This window comes from Equus przewalskii, chromosome 18, assembly GCF_037783145.1.
Source record: "Equus przewalskii isolate Varuska chromosome 18, EquPr2, whole genome shotgun sequence".
Lineage (NCBI taxonomy): Eukaryota > Metazoa > Chordata > Mammalia > Perissodactyla > Equidae > Equus > Equus przewalskii.
In genome coordinates, this window is record NC_091848.1 from 9956695 (window position 1) to 9968008 (window position 11314).

An 11314-nucleotide genomic window follows, 5' to 3' on the forward strand; every position below is an offset into this window, starting at 1 on the left:
CGGTGGGAGGAAGGGAGACTGACTGCTTCCCAGGGACAGGGTTTCTCTTGGACAAAAATGGGCGGGTACGAGATGCGGATGACGTTGGTGTGACATTGTGAGTCTGCTTCACGCCACTTCAGCGAACAATTGAAAAGAACCCAAGAACTAAACTTTATTGAACTGACGAGATAAAATACAGGGAAAGGTTAAGTAAAGAAAAGCCAAAAACAAAACTTTAAAACCCACGCCATGGCTAGGGGAAGGCGAGGATTCTCTGGGGGCTGCAGCTCAGGAGCTGAGGGGTAGTGGCTGGGATGCTGCCAGTGCTTGCTGAGGTCTTGAGCCGGCTGTGGCTCGCAAGATGCCTGTGCGGCTCTGAGCTGGGCTGGGCCCGAGAGGGAGCGACGGTTCCGGATCTTCAGGGTCTTCCGCGTCTTTCGGTGGAGCTGCAGCTGGAGATGGAAGAAGAGAAAACGCCACCAACATGACTGCCCGCCCAAGTCATTCCAAAGAAAGGGACCCTCTGCCGCCAATCAAGCAGTCTCAGTCCAAGCACCACGCCCCCGAAAGTCTTCCCAGACTCCAGTCCCTGGCAAGAGTGATCTGAGCCCGCCCCTTGCTCCCAGCCGAACCCCAGCCTCTGGACACTCTGCTCCGGGGGGCGCAGCGCCATCCCCTCTGCACACACCCACGTCACACACCCGAGTCCTCCTCACCCTCAGTCTTGGCATCAGTGTGCTCAGCCTGCTCCAGCCGGGAAAGAAGAACGCGGGCGCGGTGCTCCAGCTCCGAGCCGGGCATATTGAGACCAATGTAGGCCAAGAGCAGTTCCAGGCTGGGAACATCTGGGGGCTGGATAAAATCCTCAGGGTACCATCGGAGCCAGGCGCCCACAATGAAGGAGATGGCCCTGAGGACGGACAGGTGGGCAGCAGAGTCAGAGAAGGGTCCTTTCCTTGCACGCTGGCCTCCCGGGCATCCCTGTGCGGGCCTGGGCTCCTGGCTCCCCGCTCCTGGCTGTCCAGGGGCCAGTCCTACTTGGCGGCCACCTCCAATCTGGCAGTCTTGGCAGAGCTAGGCCAGGGCACCAAGGAGGGGCTAGGAAAACGCCTTTGGAAGGGGGAGCCCTGTGCAGTGGTGGCGTCACCTCTCCTAGGCCTCAGGGAAGCCTGACACACTGCCTGGAGCATCTCTCCTCACTGCCCACTGGGACGTCAGCTGCGTGAGGGCAGCGAGCGGTGCAGTCTCCTCTTTTCATTGCCCTCCCTGGCACACAGGAGGTGCTCCCAGAACATCTGACCAGTGAGGGAACAATGGACATTGTCTCCCGCCCATGCTTCCCAGGGCCCTCCTCTTGCCTCCAACTTTCCCTCCTGGGCCTACATGCTGCCTGATTCACCAGGTGTCCCATGAGGGTCATGCTCCCCTGCCCCGTATCTCGACCAGGGAGGGGCTTATGTGGCCCCGGAGCACTCCCTGAGCCCCCTGAGCAGGAGCTGAGCACCCGCTGGGGAGCTTCTAGCAGATGAGTGAGCGGGACGCTGCAGGCAACTGCCCTCCAAGTGTGGACGCTGGGCGCCCTCCTAGGGATTCCAAAGCCCACTCACTTTTTGAGTTGGTCTAGGGGTCCGCCGTCCTCATCGCCATAGGCAAGGACACAACCGTATCTAGAAGACACAGGAGGACGTCGCATGGACTGGACTGTGGATCAGGCCTGCGTGGAGAAGCCTAGCGGCGCTGTCTCACTCCCAAGGAGAATGGAGCCCTGGAGGGCATGGCTGTCGCCTGCTCTGTGCACGGGATTCTGGTCAGTGCCTAGAAAACTTTCTGAACCTAGTGGGGACCTCTGTGTGTGCGTGATGAAGGAAGGAGCTCCAACCGGCCCCTCACTCCTGCTTGAGTGGGTCGGGGCCTCGGCTCAGCCCAGGGATCGCTGCTCTGGCTTCACCCAGGTCAGAGACCTAGAAGAGCTCTGCCATCTCCTTTTCCAAAGGGAAGACAACAACTCAGTGAAGGCCACGGGCACGCTGAGGGACGAGGCGGAGGCTTCGCCTTAGGCAAGAGGAATATCCTCAATGAGCACAACCACAGCCCCTCCGCTCCAGTCGACCCTCCCAGAGGGTTAGGCTTCTCAAGAAGCCTTTGCAGGCAGCACCTGCCTGAGTCCCTACAATCTCCCCTGGAGGCTGATCCTCTCTTCAGCCCGCCTTGCAAGGAGCAAACCGAGGCTCGGGGAGGTGCCGTGACATCCCCAGCCTCACAGCTAGTAGGTGGCTGAATGCCCACAGTGCTGCGGAGGGGCACGGCACGCACCTTTGAAGACAGAAGCTCCAGCACCTGTCGTGTGGTGGCAAAACCTCTATACGTGCACAGGAAGCTGTGGACGTAGGCGGTGTCGCCCTCCAGGAAGGCGGGCACCAGGTGCTCCACTCGCTTCTGCCGCGTTCCAGCCTGGACGGTCCACACCAGGCGGGACGCTTTGCTCTTCGCTGGGGATGGATTTTCAGCCTGGGGTCAGACAGAGGGGCCGCTTGCCATCAGAGGCCGCACCGCGCGGGCCCCAGGAGTGCCGGGGACTGGATGTCGCACCGAATGCCCAAGCCCGCGGTGACTTGTGGCCGGAAGTGGGCATCATTGCCCAGGGCAGGGAAGAATTCTGGATTCCAAGTAGGATGTGAGGTGGAGAAGGATTAAACCTCTTGGTCTCCTAGGTCTTTGTGCTGGCAGAGGAGTGACAGCCCCTCCCTGGATGAAGAGCATCAACCCTGGGGTGGCTGACCAACTGCCCATTCGAGACAGGAGAACACAGAGGCTTTCTGGGCTGGGAGGGATGAGGACGGGAGGACAGGCAGGGTGATCAGGGCGGTGCTGTGGAAATGGCAACAGAAGGTGCGGGTTCAGTGAAGGGCTGAGTCACTGGGCTAATGGGTCTCCCTTCTGGAAAGTTGGGCAGCCTGCTGAGGCCCGACGCCCTGACCTCGAGAGGCCACGTGGACGTGTTCCTCTGGACAGCAAAGGCAGAGGACCAGAAAGAACCCTGTGAGCCCCATGTCCTGTTGGGCAAAAAGCATGCCTATCCATCAGGATGCTGCGTCCGACTGGGGAGAAGGTGGGGAAGGATTGCCAGGCCACATGGACACGTGAGGATGGGAGTTCAAACAGGAAAATCTCTACGGAACGCAAAAGGACTCTTGAACGCCCGTGAGCTGATGGGCTAGAAATGTCTCTGCTCTGCTACACCTCTGTGGACAGGGCCGTCTCCTCTGGCCAAGACGGGGGCTGGGCCCGCAGGGCAAGGTCGGGGGAAGAGATGGGGATTCAGATTCCTTTGGGAGCAGGGCTCCAGGCAGGAGCCCCGGGGCTGTCTCAAGGGCCTTCGAAGACCTGGGGTCCTCAGTGCTGTCTTGGGGCCCTGGGGCTTGGGTCTCCCCAGCACCTGCACTCACCCTGAGCCGGCCCTGGCCTCGCTTGGCAGCGTGGGGCACCTTCCCTTCCTGCAGGGTGGTGGAGTCGAGGGCGTCGTGGCTCAGCTGCTGGCCCGTCTCCTGAGTGACGCTCTGGAAAGACAGTGCCCGGCAGCCAGGCGGCAAGCCTCAGAGACCCGACTGGCTGTCTTTGCTGGCTCTCACACCTCTGTGACTCTCTCCACTCTGGACACACATGCCCCGCCCCACGGTCCACACAGACCTCCACCGAGGAGGGAAACACACGGCAGCCTGAGGGCCTGGAATGAGGAGGCAGCTTAGGGGTCCCCTTTCAGTCCTGCCAGCCCTGTCCTGGCTTGGGAACGTGACGGGAAAAGCAGGTTATTGCCAGCCCACCAACCTTCTGCGGCCAAGGGCAGATCCTGCCCACACGTCCCTCTGGCCCCCACACTCACGAGGACGGGATGAGGGCTGCCCTGGGAGGGCTCGGGGAGCTGGTCTGGCCTCGATTGGGCTGCTCTAGGCTTCCTCATGTTACCTGAGAGGACCTCCTGCCAAAGGTCCAGCGGTGGGGGGCGTGGGAGCTGAGCCAGCGTCCACAACGTCTCCAAAGGTTCTCCCTGCGGGCTTTCTGGGAACCAGAGCCCTGGTCAGGCGGGAGAAAGCAGGAGAACATGTTTCTCTATCAAGAGTCTCCAGCCAAGTGAGCTGGCTTTGCGCACGTGGCTGCCTAGTTGCGGGGGTTCCAAGTCTGTTGGGGTCTGTTGTCAAGGAAGTGACCTCATTTCCTGCAGTGCCCTTACCTGAGTGCCCCCCTCAGATACCACCCATGCAAACAGTCCTCTGGCCATGGCCTTGCTCACCCCCCTTCTCCATGCGACGTCGTAGGCGTACCCAGGAACACCAACACACCCGTCTCACAGGCTCCCTAGAGGGTCTGGGTGCGGCCGAGGTCCCAGCTTTGAGACTGACGCAGAAACAAGTCCTCTTCCTTACCTCTTCTGGATCCTGCATAAGCCGTTGTGTCTCTCAGGGCCTGTCGGCCTCCTGTCTGCACACTGGGGAGGACCGGAGCGTGGACTTGCTAGACATGTCCTCTGGCGTGTGTCCTACCTTAGAGGACGATACCTCTCAAACTGCAGGCGGGTGTCACTTGCAGGCAATGCCTCCCACCTCGTGTTTCTTCCTCTTGCCACTTGCCCTGTGTCTGCTTCTCTTCGGATCCCACCCTAGAGTCCATCCTTGCATCCAAGGTCAATGTGTGTGTGTGTGTGTGTGTGTGTGTGTTTGTGTGTGTGTGCATGCGCGTGTGTGTGTGTGTTTGTGTGCGTCCGCGTGTTGTGTGCTCAGGTTGTGGAGGCCAAGAAGAAAACAGCTCCCACAAAAGGGAGGGATTGGCAAGAGCTTCTCAAGGTCTCATGGTTCCTAATTTCAGAAGCCAAGCCTCCGCGTGGGGTCCCAGTCTTGCCCTAGAAGGTCAGAACACACACTTACCCATTGGACTCACCCTGTCGAGGGCCATTCCCTACCCCTCTAGGGGCCTCAGTTTCCCAATGTTCCAGTGAGAGATTCAATTCAGGACTGCATAGGCCTGAGCTCAGCAGAAAAGTGGCCGCCACTGCCTCCACCGTGGGTGTGATGTGGGCAGGGCTACAATCCAGGGTGCCCCGGACCTGGGCTCCTCCTCAAACAAGAACTGACCAAATGCCCGTGTACACTGCCGAATACTCCCCCTCACCCCCATGCCATCTCCAGATCTGTATGCACTTCCACCAACACAGCCTTCTCCAGAGGCCCCTGGGAATGCCTGTGTGCAGCCAGAGCCCCAGCCTTGAGGACGCAGAGCTGGCTTCCTCCCTGGCTCCGCCTTCTTCCTCATCTGGGATTCTGGGCAAGGCATTGAAGTTCTGGGGTCTTCTCCTTCTCCCGTCACTGGCCACCTGGGATCAGGACTTCCTGGTCTAGACCTCCTGCTGTAATCCCCTCCTCTTGAGTGTGGACTGACTGGAGCGATTCCACAGAGGACGGCAAAGCGATGCCGTGTCACTACTGAGATTTGGATGTGGTCAGTGGTCCCTGAGAACGCGCAAGGGGATAGGTGTGACTACTCACAGCCCACTGTGGGGCATCAGGTACCAGGAAGGAACAGCCCCAGGCTCCTTCCCGCACCACACCCTCACACACCCACACACCCACACCGCCCTCACACACAAACACACACACACTCACACACACACACACACACGCCCCCGCACCAGAGCTCAATGAAGAGCTCTGAAAAGCTGGCCACCCCTTGTTCTGGGCAGTTGTTTCTTGGTAGAACGAGGGCATCGTTTCTTATGACTCATCTTTAAGTCATTCTTTTACCAAATTAACATTAATTATCTATCTCAAACGTTAAAACTTTGGGGAATATATTTTACTCCACGATACGCTTCTTATAAACGCCAGTGTTTCATATGCGATGAGAATATTTTTGAAATTTGCACATTTTGAAAACGTTACCAGGGCCCATCCAGGAAAGCGAAAGATTTGAAAGGGGTCTCCCTGGCCCCGACATTTCCCTCGCTGTTTCCAGCTCTGGTGTCACACCTCCAATGGGTCCCCATCCCCAGGAAGTGAAAAGAGGGAATAGCGGGGCATCCTCTTTGAGACAGAATCTTTGATCTCCGGGGGATTTTTCTTCTTAATGAAAACCGCTATCTCAATTTCAAACATCCGGAGTCACTCACCTCAGACCAGACCCAGCCAGGCACAGGAGGCCACCTCTGGAAGGCTGGCACTTCCATGCAAACTCCGGAGGAGGGAAACGCACGGAGTCCGACAGAAGGAAACTCAGTGGCTACCAGGGACTTGCGGTGGGAGGAAGGGAGACTGACTGCTTCCCAGGGACAGGGTTTCTCTTGGACAAAAATGGGCGGGTACTAGATGCGGATGACGTTGGTGTGACGTTGTGAGTCTGCTTCACGCCACTTCAGCGAACAATTGAAAAGAACCCAAGAACTAAACTTTATTGAACTGACGAGATAAAATACAGGGAAAGGTTAAGTAAAGAAAAACCAAAAACAAAACTTTAAAACCCACGCCATGGCTAGGGGAAGGCGAGGATTCTCTGGGGCTGCAGCTCAGGAGCTGAGGGTAGTGGCTGGGATGCTGCCAGTGCTTGCTGAAGGTCTTGAGCCGGCTGTGGCTCGCAAGATGCCTGTGCGGCTCTGAGCTGGGCTGGGCCCGAGAGGGAGAGACGGTGCCGGATCTTCAGGGTCTTCCGCGTCTTTCGGTGGAGCTGCAGCTGGAGATGGAAGAAGAGAAAACGCCACCAACATGACTGCCCGCCCAAGTCATTCCAAAGAAAGGGACCCTCTGCCGCCAATCCAGCAGTCTCAGTCCAAGCACCACGCCCCCGAAAGTCTTCCCAGACTCGAGTCCCTGGCAAGAGTGATCTGAGCCCGCCCCTTGCTCCCAGCCGAACCCCAGCCTCTGGACACTCTGCTCCGGGGGGCGCAGCGCCATCCCCTCTGCACACGCCCACGTCACACACCCGAGTCCTCCTCACCCTCAGTCTTGGCATCAGTGTGCTCAGGCTGCTCCAGCCGGGAAAGAAGAACGCGGGCGCGGTGCTCCAGCTCCGAGCCGGGCATATTGAGACCGATGTAGGCCAAGAGCAGTTCCAGGCTGGGAACATCTGGGGGCTGGATAAAATCCTCAGGGTACCATCGGAGCCAGGCGCCCAGAATGAAGGAGATGGCCCTGAGGACGGACAGGTGGGCAGCAGAGTCAGAGAAGGGTCCTTTCCTTGCACGCTGGCCTCCCGGGCATCCCTGTGCGGGCCTGGGCTCCTGGGCCTCCCGCTCCTGGCTGTCCAGGGGCCAGTCCTACTTGGCGGCCACCTCCAATCTGGCAGTCTTGGCAGAGCTAGGCCAGGGCACCAAGGAGGGGCTAGGAAAACGCCTTTGGAAGGGGGAGCCCTGTGCCGTGGTGGCGTCACCTCTCCTAGGCCTCAGGGAAGCCTGACACACTGCTTGGAGCATCTCTCCGCCCACTGCCCACTGGAACGTCAGCTGCGTGAGGGCAGCGAGCGGTGCAGTCTCCTCTTTTCATTGCCCTCCCTGGCACACAGGAGGTGCTCCCAGAACATCTGACCAGTGAGGGAACAACGGACATTGTCTCCCGCCCATGCTTCCCAGGGCCCTCCTCTTGCCTCCAACTTTCCCTCCTGGGCCTACGTGCTGCCTGATTCACCAGGTGTCCCATGAGGGTCATGCTCCCCTGCCCCGTATCTCGACCAGGGAGGGGCTTATGTGGCCCCGGAGCACTCCCTGAGCCCCCTGAGCAGGAGCTGAGCACCCGCTGGGGAGCTTCTAGCAGATGAGTGAGCGGGACGCTGCAGGCAACTGCCCTCCAAGTGTGGACGCTGGGCGCCCTCCTAGGGATTCCAAAGCCCACTCACTTTTTGAGTTGGTCTAGGGGTCCGCCGTCCTCATCGCCATAGGCAAGGACACAACCGTATCTAGAAGACACAGGAGGACGTCGCATGGACTGGACTGGGGATCAGGCCTGCGTGAGAAGCCTAGCGGCGCTGTCTCACTCCCAAGGAGAATGGAGCCCTGGAGGGCATGGCTGTCGCCTGCTCTGCGCACGGGATTCTGGTCAGTGCCTAGAAAACTTTCTGCACCTAGTGGGGACCTCTGTGTGTGCGTGATGAAGGAAGGAGCTCCAACCGGCCCCTCACTCCTGCTTGAGTGGGTCGGGGGCCTCGGCTCAGCCCAGGGATCGCTGCTCTGGCTTCACCCAGGTCAGAGACCTAGAAGAGCTCTGCCATCTCCTTTTCCAAAGGGAAGACAACAACTCAGTGAAGGCCACGGGCACGCTGAGGGACGAGGCGGAGGCTTCGCCTTAGGCAAGAGGAATATCCTCAATGAGCACAACCACAGCCCCTCCGCTCCAGTCGACCCTCCCAGAGGGTTAGGCTTCTCGAGAAGCCTTTGCAGGCAGCACCTGCCTGAGTCCCTACAATCTCCCCTGGAGGCTGATCCTCTCTTCAGCCCGCCTTGCAAGGAGCAAACCGAGGCTCGGGGAGGTGCCGTGACATCCCCAGCCTCACAGCTAGTAGGTGGCTGAATGCCCACAGTGCTGCGGAGGGGCACGGCACGCACCTTTGAAACAGAAGCTCCAGCACCTGTCGTGTGGTGGCAAAACCTCTATACGTGCACAGGAAGCTGTGGACGTAGGCGGTGTCGCCCTCCAGGAAGGCGGGCACCAGGTGCTCCACTCGCTTCTGCCGCGTTCCAGCCTGGACGGTCCACCCCAGGCGGGACGCTTTGCTCTTCGCTGGGGATGGATTTTCAGCCTGGGGTCAGACAGAGGGGCCGCTTGCCATCAGAGGCCGCACCGCGGGCCCCAGGAGTGCCGGGGACTGGAGGTCGCACCGAATGCCCAAGCCCGCGGTGACTTGTGGCCGGAAGTGGGCATCATTGCCCAGGGCAGGGAAGAATTCTCGGGATTCCAAGTAGGATGTGAGGTGGAGAAGGATTAAACCTCTTGGTCTCCTAGGTCTTTGTGCTGGCAGAGGAGTGACAGCCCCTCCCTGGATGAAGAGCATCAACCCTGGGGTGGCTGACCAACTGCCCATTCGAGACAGGAGAACACAGAGGCTTTTCGTGGGCTGGGAGGGATGAGGACGGGAGGACAGGCAGGGTGATCAGGGCGGTGCTGTGGAAATGGCAACAGAAGGTGCGGGTTCAGTGAAGGGCTGAGTCACTGGGCTAATGGGTCTCCCTTCTGGAAAGTTGGGCAGCCTGCTGAGGCCCGACGCCCTGACCTCGAGAGGCCACGTGGACGTGTTCCTCTGGACAGCAAAGGCAGAGGACCAGAAAGAACCCTGTGAGCCCCATGTCCTGTTGGGCAAAAAGCATGCCTATCCATCAGGATGCTGCGTCCGACTGGGAGAAGGTGGGGAAGGATTGCCAGGCCACATGGACACGTGAGGATGGGAGTTCAAACAGGAAAATCTCTACAGAACGCAAAAGGACTCTTGAACGCCCGTGAGCTGATGGGCTAGAAATGTCTCTGCTCTGCTACACCTCTGTGGACAGGGCCGTCTCCTCTGGCCAAGACGGGGGCTGGGCCCGCAGGGCAAGGTCGGGGGAAGAGATGGGGATTCAGATTCCTTTGGGAGCAGGGCTCCAGGCAGGAGCCCCGGGGCTGTCTCAGGGCCTTCGAAGACCTGGGGTCCTCAGTGCTGTCTTGGGGCCCTGGGGCTTGGGTCTCCCCAGCACCTGCACTCACCCTGAGCCGGCCCTGGCCTCGCTTGGCAGCGTGGGGCACCTTCCCTTCCTGCAGGGTGGTGGAGTCGAGGGCGTCGTGGCTCAGCTGCTGGCCCGTCTCCTGAGTGACGCTCTGGAAAGACAGTGCCCGGCAGCCAGGCGGCAAGCCTCAGAGACCCGACTGGCTGTCTTTGCTGGCTCTCACACCTCTGTGACTCTCTCCACTCTGGACACACATGCCCCGCCCCACGGTCCACACAGACCTCCACCGAGGAGGGAAACACACGGCAGCCTGAGGGCCTGGAATGAGGAGGCAGCTTAGGGGTCCCCTTTCAGTCCTGCCAGCCCTGTCCTGGCTTGGGAACGTGACGGGAAAAGCAGGTTATTGCCAGCCCACCAACCTTCTGCGGCCAAGGGCAGATCCTGCCCACACGTCCCTCTGGCCCCCACACTCACGAGGACGGGATGAGGGCTGCCCTGGGAGGGCTCGGGGAGCTGGTCTGGCCTCGATTGGGCTGCTCTAGGCTTCCTCATGTTACCTGAGAGGACCTCCTGCCAAAGGTCCAGCGGTGGGGGGCGTGGGAGCTGAGCCAGCGTCCACAACGTCTCCAAAGGTTCTCCCTGCGGGCTTTCTGGGAACCAGAGCCCTGGTCAGGCGGGAGAAAGCAGGAGAACATGTTTCTCTATCAAGAGTCTCCAGCCAAGTGAGCTGGCTTTGCGCACGTGGCTGCCTAGTTGCGGGGGTTCCAAGTCTGTTGGGGTCTGTTGTCAAGGAAGTGACCTCATTTCCTGCAGTGCCCTTACCTGAGTGCCCCCCTCAGATACCACCCATGCAAACAGTCCTCTGGCCATGGCCTTGCTCACCCCCCTTCTCCATGCGACGTCGTAGGCGTACCCAGGAACACCAACACACCCGTCTCACAGGCTCCCTAGAGGGTCTGGGTGCGGCCGAGGTCCCAGCTTTGAGACTGACGCAGAAACAAGTCCTCTTCCTTACCTCTTCTGGATCCTGCATAAGCCGTTGTGTCTCTCAGGGCCTGTCGGCCTCCTGTCTGCACACTGGGGAGGACCGGAGCGTGGACTTGCTAGACATGTCCTCTGGCGTGTGTCCTACCTTAGAGGACGATACCTCTCAAACTGCAGGCGGGTGTCACTTGCAGGCAATGCCTCCCACCTCGTGTTTCTTCCTCTTGCCACTTGCCCTGTGTCTGCTTCTCTTCGGATCCCACCCTAGAGTCCATCCTTGCATCCAAGGTCAATGTGTGTGTGTGTGTGTGTGTGTGTGTTTGTGTGTGTGTGCATGCGCGTGTGTGTGTGTGTTTGTGTGCGTCCGCGTGTTGTGTGCTCAGGTTGTGGAGGCCAAGAAGAAAACAGCTCCCACAAAAGGGAGGGATTGGCAAGAGCTTCTCAAGGTCTCATGGTTCCTAATTTCAGAAGCCAAGCCTCCGCGTGGGGTCCCAGTCTTGCCCTAGAAGGTCAGAACACACACTTACCCATTGGACTCACCCTGTCGAGGGCCATTCCCTACCCCTCTAGGGGCCTCAGTTTCCCAATGTTCCAGTGAGAGATTCAATTCAGGACTGCATAGGCCTGAGCTCAGCAGAAAAGTGGCCGCCACTGCCTCCACCGTGGGTGTGATGTGGG

The 11314-nt window shown here is 59.5% G+C and overlaps 2 protein-coding genes across 8 annotated transcripts; both read right to left on the reverse strand.

Annotated features, from left to right (window-relative positions):
- Positions 1–675: 675 nt before the first annotated feature.
- On the reverse strand, positions 676–5149 carry LOC139077070 (ral guanine nucleotide dissociation stimulator-like). The gene is made up of 7 exons (XM_070582943.1): positions 4915–5149; positions 4320–4415; positions 3946–4053; positions 3429–3539; positions 2138–2490; positions 1590–1649; positions 676–892 (listed from the first exon to the last, which is right to left on the reverse strand). Exons 1-7 carry the CDS (start codon positions 4927–4929, stop codon positions 676–678), a joined length of 960 nt encoding a protein of 319 aa, XP_070439044.1. The 5' UTR covers positions 4930–5149.
- Positions 5150–6392: 1243 nt separating this feature from the next.
- On the reverse strand, positions 6393–11314 carry LOC139076977 (ral guanine nucleotide dissociation stimulator-like). 7 transcript variants are annotated; one of them, XM_070582199.1, is made up of 8 exons: positions 11177–11314; positions 10584–10780; positions 10210–10317; positions 9693–9803; positions 8561–8754; positions 7855–7914; positions 6961–7154; positions 6393–6696 (listed from the first exon to the last, which is right to left on the reverse strand). In XM_070582199.1, exons 2-8 carry the CDS (start codon positions 10683–10685, stop codon positions 6533–6535), a joined length of 933 nt encoding a protein of 310 aa, XP_070438300.1. In that variant the 5' UTR covers positions 10686–10780; positions 11177–11314; the 3' UTR covers positions 6393–6532. The 7 variants fall into 7 exon arrangements, with proteins under 7 accessions (XP_070438300.1, XP_070438299.1, XP_070438298.1 ...); XM_070582198.1 differs by having other exon boundaries at positions 10584–10784; XM_070582197.1 differs by having other exon boundaries at positions 11164–11314.

What these genes read in the sequence shown, in the direction of transcription:
- LOC139076977 (XM_070582195.1), bottom strand. An exon ending in CTAGGGAGCCTGTGAGACGG is followed by an intron (nt 10,318 to 10,583) that starts GTGTGTTGGTGT and finishes CCGCCTGACCAG; the next exon opens with GGCTCTGGTTCCCAGAAAGC. An exon ending in TTGGCAGGAGGTCCTCTCAG is followed by an intron (nt 9,804 to 10,209) that starts GTAACATGAGGA and finishes CTGTCTTTCCAG; the next exon opens with AGCGTCACTCAGGAGACGGG.
- LOC139077070 (XM_070582943.1), bottom strand. An exon ending in TTGGCAGGAGGTCCTCTCAG is followed by an intron (nt 3,540 to 3,945) that starts GTAACATGAGGA and finishes CTGTCTTTCCAG; the next exon opens with AGCGTCACTCAGGAGACGGG. An exon ending in GATTGTAGGGACTCAGGCAG is followed by an intron (nt 1,650 to 2,137) that starts GTGCTGCCTGCA and finishes TGTGTCTTCTAG; the next exon opens with ATACGGTTGTGTCCTTGCCT.